Source organism: Nomascus leucogenys, chromosome 1a, assembly GCF_006542625.1.
Source record: "Nomascus leucogenys isolate Asia chromosome 1a, Asia_NLE_v1, whole genome shotgun sequence".
Lineage (NCBI taxonomy): Eukaryota > Metazoa > Chordata > Mammalia > Primates > Hylobatidae > Nomascus > Nomascus leucogenys.
This window is the reverse complement of record NC_044381.1, coordinates 57,418,438-57,431,617: the sequence shown is the minus strand read 5'-3', so window position 1 is coordinate 57,431,617 and position 13,180 is coordinate 57,418,438. Positions and strand designations below refer to the sequence as shown.

General features: G+C 41.6%; 1 protein-coding gene across 2 annotated transcripts in view; it reads left to right on the top strand.

Annotated features, from left to right (window-relative positions):
* Positions 1-12,739, top strand: part of PCSK5 (proprotein convertase subtilisin/kexin type 5) — a 464,720-nt gene extending 451,981 nt beyond the window's left edge. Inside the window, exons 36-38 of one of the 2 annotated variants that reach the window (XM_030809749.1) lie at positions 424-524; positions 3,790-3,976; positions 8,284-12,739. In XM_030809749.1, coding sequence (XP_030665609.1) covers positions 424-524; positions 3,790-3,976; positions 8,284-8,693 — 698 coding nt within the window. In that variant the 3' untranslated portion in view covers positions 8,694-12,739. The remainder of the gene's footprint in view (positions 1-423; positions 525-3,789; positions 3,977-8,283) is intronic. The other variant, XM_003267429.4, reaches the window with a different exon arrangement.
* The last annotated feature ends 441 nt before the right edge of the window (positions 12,740-13,180 follow it).

Here is a 13,180-nt window from a genome sequence, read left to right as displayed (position 1 = left end):
GTGCCAAGTTTAGTGCCATTTCTCAATTAGAAACTGTCTATTCATGATTTATGCACTGAGTATTGCAGTCCTCCAAACACCTGGTAACATCCTCCACACTAGCTAAACAATAAGCAGAATAACGAATAAAGGTTTTATAAACTTTCTACATGATTTCTCATTCTCTGAAAATCTTTCCTCTTGCTGTAATAAAAGATCTGTCATCCCCAAATCCTCAATTTTCAGACTGAGAGTCTACATAGATTGAACTAATTGTATAATTTCTACTTTGTGTGGGAGACTTTTTTCTTTTTCATATCCTCAATCAGTTCACCCTTCTGCTTCAATTTACTTGACATATTCCTTGTTCCTAAGTGTTCTGGAACAAAGACAGAGGTTGAAATCTAAGGTCAATCTCATAACTTAGAATGTTTTCTCTTTCAGGAAAAGGAGCGTTGAATTGTTTATCCTGTGTGTGGAGTTACCACCTCATGGGAGGGATCTGCACCTCAGACTGTCTTGTTGGGGAATACAGAGTGGGAGAGGTATGGAGGGCTGGGGGTCCTGGGCATTCTGCTCTTTCTGGAGGGAAACATGAGCTTACTTCCTGCATGTCATTCTGGGCAATCAAAATGTCCCAAAATTCTCATACTATAGAAATAGTGTATGTTTAATATTTTAAAATCTTCTACCATTGCATCATGGAATGATGGTGCTACCCACCTGTAGCCTTAGCTTTACTCAAAAGGAACCGAGAAGATCTAAGATAATGGGGAAGTTACATCGTGAGGGCCTCAGAATGAATTCTACATTTGTTATTCATCACCATAGAAGTTTCAGTCAACATAAGATTATGTCAGAATACAAACTACCTTCTCTCTTACTTCTCTCTGGTCTAAGCAGAAACGTGTGAATAACATAGGAACCACACAGCTAATGTTGGTCTTTTGTTTCCTTTACTCCTTCACAGTGTATTAAGAAGGATTCATTTGCAGTGTTACAGCTCTTTAGGATTTCTGGTTTCTACCAGAAAACCCCCTGATGTGAAAGAAAAAGAAAGGAAAGAAAGAGAGAAAGAGAGAAGAAAGAAAGAAGAAAGAAAGAAGCAAAGAAAGGAAGAAAAGAAAGAAAGGAAAAGAAAGAAAGAAAAAGAAAGAAAGAAAGAAAGAAAGAAAGAAAGAAAGAAAGAAAGAAAGAGAAAGAAAGAAAGGAAAGAAAGAGAGAGAGAAGGAAGAGAAGGGAGGAAGGAGAGAGAAAGAAAGAGAAAGAGAGAAAGAAAGAGAGAAGAAAGAAAAGAAAGAAAAAGGAAAAAGGAAAGAAAGAAAGAAAGAAGAAAGGAAAGAAAGAAAGAGGAAAGAGAAAGAAAGAAAGAAAGAAAGAAAGAAAGAAAGAAAGAAAGAAAGAAAGAAAGAAAGAAAAAGAAACAGGGAGGAAGGGAGGGAGGGAGGAAGGAAGGAGATTCATTTGCCAAGGAGATTCTTTTGCCATGGATTTTCTGAAACCATGAATTTTTTTTTTTTCTTTGAGACAGGGTCTCTCACTCTGTCACCCAGGCTGGAGTGCAGTGGCACAATTACAGCTCATTGCAGCTTTGACCTCCTGGGCTCAGGTGATCCTCCCACCTCAGCCTTCTGAATAGCTGGGACTACCATGTCACTGGTCTACACTACTTACCCAAAGTTAGACTTTGGGTTGGGGGTTTCCTCGCTATTGTCACTTCCGTGGTCACCAGAAAGATGCTACCGGAAAGGGTTCCCAGTCCAGACCCCAAAAGAGGGTTCTTGGATCTCACACAAGAAAGAATTCAGGGCAAATCCATAGAGTAAAGTGAAAACAAGTTTATTGAGAAAGTAGAGGAATAAAAGAATGGCTACTGCATAGACAGAGCAGCTGTGAGGGCTGCTGCTTGCCCATCTTTATGGTTATTTCTTAATGATATACTAAACAAAGGATGGATTATTCATGGCTTCCCTTTTTAGACCATATAGGGTAACTTCCTGATGTTGCCATGGCATTTGTAAACTGCCATGGCGCTGGTGGGAGTGTAGCAGTGAGAACGATCAGAGGTCACTCTCATTGCCATCTTGGTTTAGGTGGGTTTTGGCTGGCTCTTTACTGCAAGCTGTTTTATCAGCAAGGCCTTTACGATCTGTATCTTGTGCCAACCTCCCATCTCATCCTGTAATTTAGAATGCCTAACCATCTAGGAATGTAGCTCAGTAAGTTTCAGCCTTATTTCACCCAGCTCCTATTCAAGATGAAGTTGCTCTGGTTCAAATGCCTCTGACCACCATGTCCAGCTAATTTTTTGTATTTTTAGTAGAGATGGGGTCTCACCATGTTGCCCAGGCTGGTCTCAAACTCCTGAGCTCAAGTCATCCACCCACCTCAGCCTCCCAAAGTGCTAGGATTACAGGTGTGAGCCACTGCACCTGGCAAGACCACAAATTTCTTGATTATGTTTTCAAATTTTAGAAAAGAAGTAAATCTCCCCATGATGAAATTAACACAAACTAACATATTTACATGAGTGCTCTTTAAATTCTGGCAACAGCCCTCATTACAGTTTAGAGAAATTGAGGCTCAAGGAGGTTAAATAATTTGTTAAAGATTACAGCCTGGGCAACATGGTGAAACCCCATCTCTACAGAAAATACAAAAAAAAAAAAAAATTAGCTGGACATGGTGGCGCATGCCTGTAGTCCCAGCTATTTGTGGGGCCGAGGCAGGAGGATCGCTTGAACCTGATCACACCAGTGCACTCCAGTGTGGGCGACAAAGTAAGCCCATCTCAAAAAAAAAAAAAAAATTATATGAGTGGTAAGTAACAAAGCTGGGATTAAACCTGAAGGATGAGATAATATGTGAGATGCAGGATTCAATGAAATAATAACAGCTGAGAAGGCACCTTGTCAGTGCCTGAAACATGCCAAGGTGCTCAACAAAAGCAATTTCCATTCCTTCTTCTTTTTCTGTCATACCATACTTCCAAAGTTACAGAAGTAAAATAGGAAGGATCTTCCCTAACCCACGTTTCCAGCACCAGTCAAGGAGCAACTTGTTGGGAGGGAAGCCACTTTCTTCTCATCTCTCCACTCTCTTCCCAAAGAGATTTAACTACTTGAGCTACACAGCCACAACCTATATTATTCTGGGGCCAGACCACAATAATCCAGTAACCACAGAGGCCAAGCAGGTCACTAACATAAATGCTAGGTCAAAGAAAACCACAGTGTAAGCTCGATGCTTGAAGGAAAATGGAAATTGATGTATCACCTACATGTTGGTGACATAATAGCAAGTGCTGGGGATTGTGTCAAATAGAAGAGTGGAAAGGGGGGGCCATCGCCACGTGGGAGTGATGAATCCAGTGTTGACAGGTCTTCTAGTTTCTAAAGAGAAATTAGGAACGAACTTACATGTGAAATATCCCACTTTTGAGATGTGGGAAATGAATGCAAAATATTTTAAACTGAAAGTCAACAGTGTGGGCCAGTCAAAACTAGTCCTTGACCTGAGCTGTCCTTGAGCACAGGAGCTGTGAGCTTCTAACCCAAACTGTTCCAGACGTCTGTTCTCCCACTGTTATTAGCAGATTTCAAAGGGCAGGGCCCAGCCATGATTCCACCCCATCACAGACAGTTGGTTCTTTCACCCAACATAGTTAAAATGGACTCAGAACACACCATCCTTCTGCTGTCCCCCACACACCTCCCTCCTTATGAAGACAAGATGAAATACCATCTGGGAACTCCAGTGCCTTATTAATCCCTCTGCACTCAAAAGGAAACCCTTGATTGCTCTTAACAGGGAGAGAAGTTTAACTGTGAAAAATGCCATGAGAGCTGCATGGAATGCAAGGGACCAGGAGCCAAGAACTGCACCTTGTGCCCCGCCAACCTGGTGCTGCACACGGATGACAGCCGCTGCCTCCACTGCTGCAACACCTCCGATCCCCCCAGTGCCCAGGAGTGCTGTGACTGCCAGGACACCACAGGTGAGGGGAGAGCAAGAGCAGCCTGCAGAGGAAGGGCATTTCCTCAGGAAGCCAATGGGAGCAGAGGGAGGGGGGATGGAAAGTTCAGGAGAATCAATATGGCTACCTTTTTATTGAGTGCCTACTATGGGCCTACTGTACTTGAAACTTCCTGTCCATTGTCTCACTTCACAAGTAGAGATTATCAGTCCCATTTTACAGATGAGGAGACTGAGGCTCAAAGAGTTGGATTTGCATGCCAAGTCCACACCAATATTAAAAGTTTCACCTGGGGACTAGGCATGGTGGCCCACGCCTGTAAGTAATCCCAGCACTTTGGGAGGGTGAGGCAGACAGATCGCTTGAGTCTAGGAGCTTGAGACCAGCCCGAGTAACATGGCAAAAGCCCTTCTCTACTAAAAATACAAAAATTAGCTGGGCATGGTGGTGCATGCCTGCAATCCCAGCTACTCGGAAGGCTGAGGTGAGAGGATCTCTTGAGCCCAGGAGGCAAAGATTGCAGTGAGCCGAGATTGCACCACTGCACTTCAGCCTGGGTAACAGAGCAAGATGCTGTCTAAATTTTTTTTTTTAAAAATGGTTCATGCGGAATTAGATTTTCTGGTTGCCTCCAAGACTAGAACTCAAGTAGAGCTAGCATTTTATCTTTATGAATTTACTTTGTTCCTTTTTTATTCTTCCCTCCTGGGAAAAAAAGAAAAGAATTAACTATCAAGGAAGCTGATGTCAGTATTATCCTGACTTTGTTGAAGAATCATTCTATGAAATTCAGCCGAAACCTAGGCCTCTCTTAGAGACTTACGACATTTTAGAAATGAATTTTTATTGAAGGCTAAGAAGTAAAACCCCCTTTACCAATTTCCAGTCCCTCAGCTATCCTCACGTCTAACCCCATCCATGTGGGTACTTGGTTGTCATTGGTCACAAACTTAGAAAGATCTCAAACTGAGTGATTCCTTCTAAAAAAAGGAACATGGCCGGGAGCAGTGGCTCACGCCTGTAATCTCAGCACTTTGTGGAGCCAAGGAGGGCGGATCACAAGGTCAGGAGATCGAGACCATCCTGGCTAACATAGTGAAACCCTGTCTCTACTAAAAATACAAAAAAATTAGCCAGGCGTGGTGGCGGGCACCTGTAGTCCCAGCTACTCAGGAGGCTGAGGCAAGAGAATAGCGTGAACCCGGGAGGTGGAGCTTGCAGTGAGCCACGATCGCGCCACTGCACTCCAGCCTGGGTGACAGAGTGAGACTCCGTCTCAAAAAAAAAAAAAAGAAAAGAAAAGAAAAGAAAAAAAAAAAGTAACGGATATTCTTAAAATACACTCTCTAGTCCAGAAGTAGATAATTTCCTTGGGGTTCAGAAGTAACATTCACTAACAAAAAGAGATGCCATATTTGTGAGTTGGTCTATTTGTAAGTAAAGAAAATCCCAGACCCATAACTGTTACCAGCCATTTCTTTTTTATTTTATTTTTGATCAGCATTTTCTTTTTTTCTTTCTTTCTTTCTTTTTTTTTTTTTTTTTTTTTTTTTTTGACTGAGTCTGGCTCTGTCACCCAGGCTGGAGTGCAATGGCACAATCTCGGCTCACAGCAACCTCTGTCTCCTGGGTTCAAGCTGTTCTCCTACCTCAGTCTCCAGAGTAGCTTGGATTACAGATGCCCACCACCACACCTGGCTAATTTTTGTATTTTTAGTACAGAAGGGGTTTCACTATGTTACGGGCCAGAGTGGTCTTGACCTCCTGACCTCAGGTGATCCGCCCGCCTCAACCTCCCAAAGTGCTGGGATTATAGGCGTGAGCCACTGCGCCTGGCTTGATCAGCATTTTCAATTGGGTTTTAAGTATTATCTTTCCAAAAACGTTTTCCTTCTTTCAGCTTTCCCACCCCCATGAGCAGCTGGTTTTCCCTGTTCTTCATACACACCTACATTCAGGGTCTGATTGCCTAATATCCATTCTGTGTCAGCTAAGAATAATAACCCTCACAACATTAACACCTTTAAATGAAACCAGAAGTTTGTGCATGTTGCATGCAGAGTTTCTGAAAGCCTGTTCCAACTAAGAACTATCTTATCAGCTTTCCTGGTCCCCCTGCAGCTCTTGAAGAGCCACCTGCAGCAATCTGCAAAAGTCTAAATGCTCTTGATTACCTGATCCTTCTTTACAGAGACACTCTGCCCCTTCAAAGAAACCATATCACAAAGGCTAACCCTGACTCTGCAGACCTGGGATGGAGAATAGTAAGCAAGGCATGACTGCATATGGCACCCTAGTAATTGAAACAACCTCGAAAGGTTTTTATATTGATTCTACTGCTTCAGGCAGTATTTATCTCACAGTACCACACACAGATTGCTTATCAATCTCTCCAATACTTTAATGTTTTCTCCAGGGAAAAATTCTATGCTGAACTTGCTAATAATTAATGTAATAATGATAGGGCTGTTACTTTAGAAGAAGAAACTCAGCTTGATAGGTAAAATCCCATGAGAATGAAAATTATGATAAAATAGAAAACTTGTTTCTTACTAACAAAAAAGAAAGAGAAATACATAATCATGATGAATCAGATCTAATTGATCAATATTTAACAAGCAAAAATCATTGCACCTTGGCAGCAGTGTTATACTCATTTATCTAGTGTGTAGAATGTACCTAGAATTGCTCATGAAATTATCCCCTGAACAAGAGAGATCTACAAGTTTCATCAAATATTTATGAAAAACCTACTGTGTAACTCAGCTTGTACATCCAACATGGCCTGATAGTTTTTTCTCTGGTTCTTTCATACTCCCATGTGGTGGGTTAAAAAATAGAAAAAAAAAATAGACATACTACCCAAATCATACCACGTGGATAAATGAATAAGAAGTAAGAAAAATGAGCTCATCCTCATCACTGAAGTTACAGTTGAATCTTTCCTTCCATGAAACTGTTTTGGTTACTCCAAATTCTCAATCAAGGCATCAAAACAGAGGCTGATGGATGACAGGGGTCGGAGCTCTGGATTTCAAAACTCTTAATAATGGCTGGGTGTGGTGGCTCATGCCCCAGCACTTTGGGAGGCCGAGGGTGGATCACCTGAGGTCAGGAATTCAAGACCAGCCTGGCCAACATGGTGAAACCCCATCTCTACTAAAAATACAAAAATTAGCCAGGCATAGTGGTGTGCACCTGTAGTCCTAGCTACACAGGAGGCTAAGGCACGAGAATTGCTTGAGCTTGGGAGACAGAGGCTACAGTGAGCTGAGCTATCGTGCTACTGCACTCCAGCCTGGGTGACAGAGTGAGACCCCATCTCAAAAAAACAAACAAAAAAAAACTCTTAATAATGATAGAAAAAAATTCCCTATCATTCAAGTTGATAAGATTTAAAGATCATCCTTCTTTTTCTGCCAGGCTAGGAGCACAAAACTCCAAGAAGCCAAAGAACAGTTGTCAGAGCCTTTTGTCCTAATGTCTTTAGACTGTAGCATGGAGCTAGGATTTCTGGATTTGAATTCTGATTGCTCCACAAATAAGGTCTTGTCTCTGACAATGAGACAATTCAATTCCGCTCGATGGACTTTAGTTTCCTCAAATGTCAAACAACAAATTGGCCTAAGTAATTTCTAAGGCCCCACATGGCTCTCAGAGCTAGTAGTTTTATAAATTATCTGCTCTTGCCCTTAAGTGGTGGGACAGTCACATTGGCCCAGACTTAAGGGTACCTTGGGAGAGGACTCAGTCTTAGAAGAAAAGTTGGAATTGGGAAAGAAAATAGAGCATTTAGCAATAAGTAAAGCTTGGTCCAAGATGAAATATTTTCTTAGGAGGGAAATAGAAGAATCAGTTGATAAGGTTGGACACCTGGTGAATGACCTACGAGGTATGGGGATAAGGGAACTCCCTTTGGATGGCAAACTGACCTTCTTTCTAGAAGGATTTATTGGCTTCATCAGACATGGGCTAGGATTCTCATGGGGTACATACTCCAATTTTATACAGTGGTATGCCTTCTAGGAAAATCAGAGACAGGTTGGGTGCGGTGGCTCATGTCTATAATCCCAGCACTTTGGGAGACCAAGGTGGGAGATCTCTTGAGCCCAAGAGTTTGAGACCAGCCACATACTGAGATGCTGTCTCTACAAAAAAATTAAAATTAAAATTAAAATTAAAAACAAAGGAAAATCATAGACAGTGATTCTACCATTTTCAATTTTTAAAATAAAGGTGAAATTCTTTACCTCAGAAACTAATTTTCTCTATTCTATTTCTTCCACTTTTTCCCTCTTGCCTCTTCCTTTGGGGTCTTCTTCCAATAGACGAATGCATCCTTCGAACAAGCAAGGTTAGGCCTGCAGCTGAGCATTTCAAGACAGCTCTGTTCATCACGTCCTCCGTGATGCTGGCGCTTCTGCTCGGGGGAGCTGTGGTAGTGTGGAAGAAATCTCACGGCCGAGTCCAGCCAGTAGCAAAGGCCGGCTATGAAAAGCTGGCCGACCCCAACAAGTCTTACTCCTCCTATAAGAGCAGCTATCGAGAAAGCACCAGCTTTGAAGAGGATCAGGTGATTGAGTACAGGGATCGGGACTATGATGAGGATGATGATGATGACATCGTCTACATGGGCCAGGATGGCACAGTCTACCGGAAATTTAAGTATGGGCTGCTGGATGACGATGACATAGATGAGCTGGAATATGATGATGAGAGTTACTCCTACTACCAGTAAACAGGCACCCCCCACCACCACCACCATTCCACTCTCAGGCATGCCTGTGAGCATCACTGTTTTTGGTTTTATCCCCACACCTGGCTGATGTGTGAGTGTTTCTATTTGTCTTCTTTAACCATGAGTCCAACCAGAATATGTAAGAATGATGAAATACTTTGTTCTTCTTTTGAGTGGCTAAACTCAATTAACAGTTCCTGTTCAACTGTAATTGAAGAGCAAGGATAAAATTCAGAAGCATTTTCCTCAAAATAATGTGTCAAGACACAAAAATGCAGGAAGTGAAAACAAATGAGATTTGTACAAACTCTTCTATGTGATTTAAAAAAAAAAAAAAAGGAGAGCAGATCTATAGAAATTCTGTTTCTGAGCTGCATTGCAGAGGCGTCTGCTGCCTCCTGGTATTCTAATTTTTCTTTATCTAATTTTGGGGATAATGGAGGTACAAAGGAGTTGTTGGTTTGGTGGTATTTTTCTTCCCTTTAGCTGTCTTTAGGCAGAAATTTGTTTTGTAAGGGCCAAGAAAAGAGGGCTCTTATCAATTGACTCCAGGCCACCCCTGGTGAGCAGAAGAGACCACTGGGCTGAGCTGCTCAGGACCTACTTGAGATAAGGGAAGAAAAGGGAAGGCGCGTCATAGCTGAGGAGCCATGAGGTCACCAGGCCCTAGTTCCTCTGCAGGAATCCAGAGTCACAATGATTCTAAAGGCAGAGCAAGCCCAGCAAGAAAGAAATCACTGAGTTTCCAGGAACTGCACTCTCATGATTTTCTGGGAACTTTTTACCTGGGAGACATCAGCTAAGACATCGAATAATAAAACAAAAATGGCAGTGTTAACCTAACATAAAATGGAATAAAATGACAAACACTTCACCTACTCTAAAAAAGTCAGTGCTTTCCTTCATCAACAACCCATCACAAAACTGTGGACTCTCCATAGAAAGAGTTGGAATAGAGTCTAACGTGGAAAAAAAAAAAATCCCAATATGCTACTCACAAGCTGTACTCTGGCTGCTGACCAGCCTTCCAGCACTGCTCATCACTATGATTTTTGTTTCTAGACTTCCTAGGCTTCCTTTTTTCCATTCTTCTGTCAAGTGTATTCTTGGATTTATGCAACTGAGGACAGTTTTTGTCCAGATTGTAACACAGAGAGGGGCTCTTACAACATCTAAATGATGTTGGCAGGGTCTTACAGATTTCCTTGTCAAAATAGACCTTATAGGCAGTACTAGAAATGGAGCACCAGAAAGCAAAAGTGACATTTTCAGAGAATGATGATAATTATAATCTATTGCACACCTACTACCAGATAACAAGCTGAGTAATTCCCCCCCAAGAATGCCCCACTTACCCATTTTGATACTTACCATACTCCCATGAGGTTGGTATTGCTATTATTCTGTTCTAGTAGGAAACCTGAGGCTTACAAGAGGTTAGGTAACTAGTCCAAGGTCATGCAAAGCTCAACAAAATTCAAGAGAAAAGAATGATCACCCTAAAGCGTGTGTTCTTATAACTATGCTACTGACACAAGGTGGGAAAATAAGCATCCTAAATATAATTAAAGGCATGCCTATTGTTTTAGTCTATAATACCAACGTTATCTTTATTATATTCATGCATTTTCTTTTTTTAACATAATGTATCACTGACACAGAAAATGTTTATGAAGAAGTCTTCAGTTTACTAAAGGCTTGTGTTTCTTTAGAGGAAAGCTCTTAAAACAGGGTTGACAAACAGTCTCTGGAAAGAGCCAGCTAGTAAGTACATTAGGCTTTCTTGGCCAGAAAGTCTCTGTCATAACCACTCTGCTCTGCTATTGTAGCATGAATGCAGCTGGTACATAACGGATGGGTGAGCTGTGCTTCAATAAAACCTTATTTATGGACACTGACATTTGAAATTCAGATAATTTTCACGTATTATAAAATTTTATCCTTCTTTTGATTTTTTCAACCTCTTAAAATTTAAAAATGCAGAAATCATTCTTAGTTCACAGCATTACAAGAACAGGTGGTGGGTCAGATTTGGCCAACAGGCTGTACTTTGCTGATTTTGTCTTTAAAATACTTTTCAGAAATCATACATGTACATGTATGATATGCCTCCAAAAATTTTGATCATTTAAAATTATCTCCTTGGCCAGGCGTGGTGGCTCATACCTGTAATCCCAGCACTTTGGGAGACTGAGACAGGCAGATCATCTGAGGTCAGGAGTTCGAGACCAGCTTAGCCAATATGGTGAAACCCCACCTCTACTAAAAATACAATACAAAGCTGGGCATGTTGGTGCACACCTGTAATCCCAGCTACTCAGGAGGCTGAGGCAGGCAAATCACTTGAGCCCGGGAGGCAGAGGTTGCAGTGAGCTGAGATGGCACTAGTGCACTCTAGCCTGGGTGACAGAGCAAGACTCTGTCTCAAAAAATACTAACTAAGTAAATAAATAAATAAAATTATCTCCTTGCCAGGAGTGGTGGCTCATACCTGTAATCCCAGCACTTTGGGAGGCTAAGGCAGGAGGATTGCTTGAGCCCAGGAGTTCGACATCAGCCTTAGGCAAAATAGTGAGACTCCCATGTCTACAAAAAATTTAAAAATTAGCCAGGCATGGTGGCAAGTGTCTGCAGTCTCAGCTACTCAGGAGGCTAAGGTGGAAGGATCACTTGAACCTGGGAGGTCGAGGCTGCAGTGAGCTGTGATCTTGCTATTTTAGCACTTCAGCCTGAATGACAGAGCTAAGACCCTGTCTCAAAATAAATAAATAACATTATCGCTTCAAAATGTATCTGAAGCCCTGATAGTTCTACTTTCAATTCTTAGAAACATATAAAAATATATGCACGACAGCCATCAAATCAATGAAAGACTTTCTCATGTCTGTGGTTGCAGTTAGCTTACAAAAACGAGCAATTTTGCTTACACTGTGTTGTTCATCTTCCTTGTTAATTCTAAAGCTCTGATAGACTGAGTTTGACATTTCTTTCTGTAAACTGGAAATTGTTTTCTATGAAAAAAATCTCTATGATACACAGTTAAAGACTGGTTGAGGTTGAGATGAACTTCAATACTAAGAAAAATTGTGGTGTTCCTCTGTGTGGCCTGCAATGAAAAGAAGGCTCATGCTTGTGTATTGAGGTTTGACATCTTTCCTTCTTTGTTTTTAGTCATGCAACATCATTCTCAGATGGCTTTTGAATACCATGCTAACGACTATCTAAATAGATAAATATGTGATTGGAAAACAAAGTCACCTTTTAGTTTTCTGCTTGCAAATCACTTGGAAATATTAAGAGAATCCTTGTAGACTGGAAACATACCAAGAGGCTGGGTAAAGCATGGGAGGTTCCAGTTAATACAAAGTAATTTTAAAATTGGAAATAAAATTAAATCAAGACCAGATAATGTTATGGAGACTTACTTATTAAATAACTATTTCTGAGCATTTTTACGTGCTTAGCATTACATTTTCCAAGTAAGAGATACACAACAATAAGAGTGCTATTTTTTCTTCTTTTTATCTACCTACACCCAAATACCAAGCTAGCCTTATCAATTCTGAATTTTCTCTCCTAAAAATCAGCTCAATCTGTCTTTCTGCCTCATCAGCACTGCCTGAATCTAAGGGAGGAGACCACCCCTCATATTGTCTTATGCCTAATTTCTGCCTCCAAAGAAAGAAGAAGTAAAAACTAAAAGGCAGAAATGAAATCCACAGGCAGACAGCCCGGCACCACACCCTGGGCCTGGTAGTTAAAGATCGACCCCTGACCTAACCGGTTATGTTATCCATAGATTCCAGACATTGTACGGAAGAGCATTGTAAAAATCCCTGTCCTGTTCTATTTCATTCTGATTACTGGTGCATGCAGCCCCCAGTCACGTACCCCCTGCTTGCTCAATCGATCATGACCCTCTCATGCGGACCCCCTTAGAGTTGTGAACCCTTAAAAGGGACAGGAATTGCTCACTCGGGGAGCTCGGCTCTTGAGACAGGAGTCTTGCCGATGCTCTTGGCCGAATAAACTGCTTTCTTCTTTAACTCGGTGTCTGAGGAGTTTTGTCTGCAGCTCATCCTGCTACAAATCAGGCCCTTGGTGTTTCTCATCTAGACCATTCATACTTCTTCCTGAAGTATTGCACAGCTTTAATCTCTTTCTTTTTCTCCTGGTGTATTTTCTACCCTGCTATCAAAAGTCATTTCTAAGGTTCGTCAGATAATCCCATTCCGGGGTCCCTGTCACCTACAGTGTTTATGACATTCAAAACTTTGTTACATATGGCCACTGGCTCTGTCTCTGGACTTAGCACCCTCAATTTCCTGGCCCCCTCCTTATTTCCCAGCTTCTCCATTATGCTCCAACAGTACTGAATTGCTTCTAGGCTCTCCAGGATAATATACTGCTATCTCATGCCCTTGGGTACACACTGTTTACTCTCCTTGGAATATTCTTCTCCCACCTTAACCAGCTGGAAAATTCCT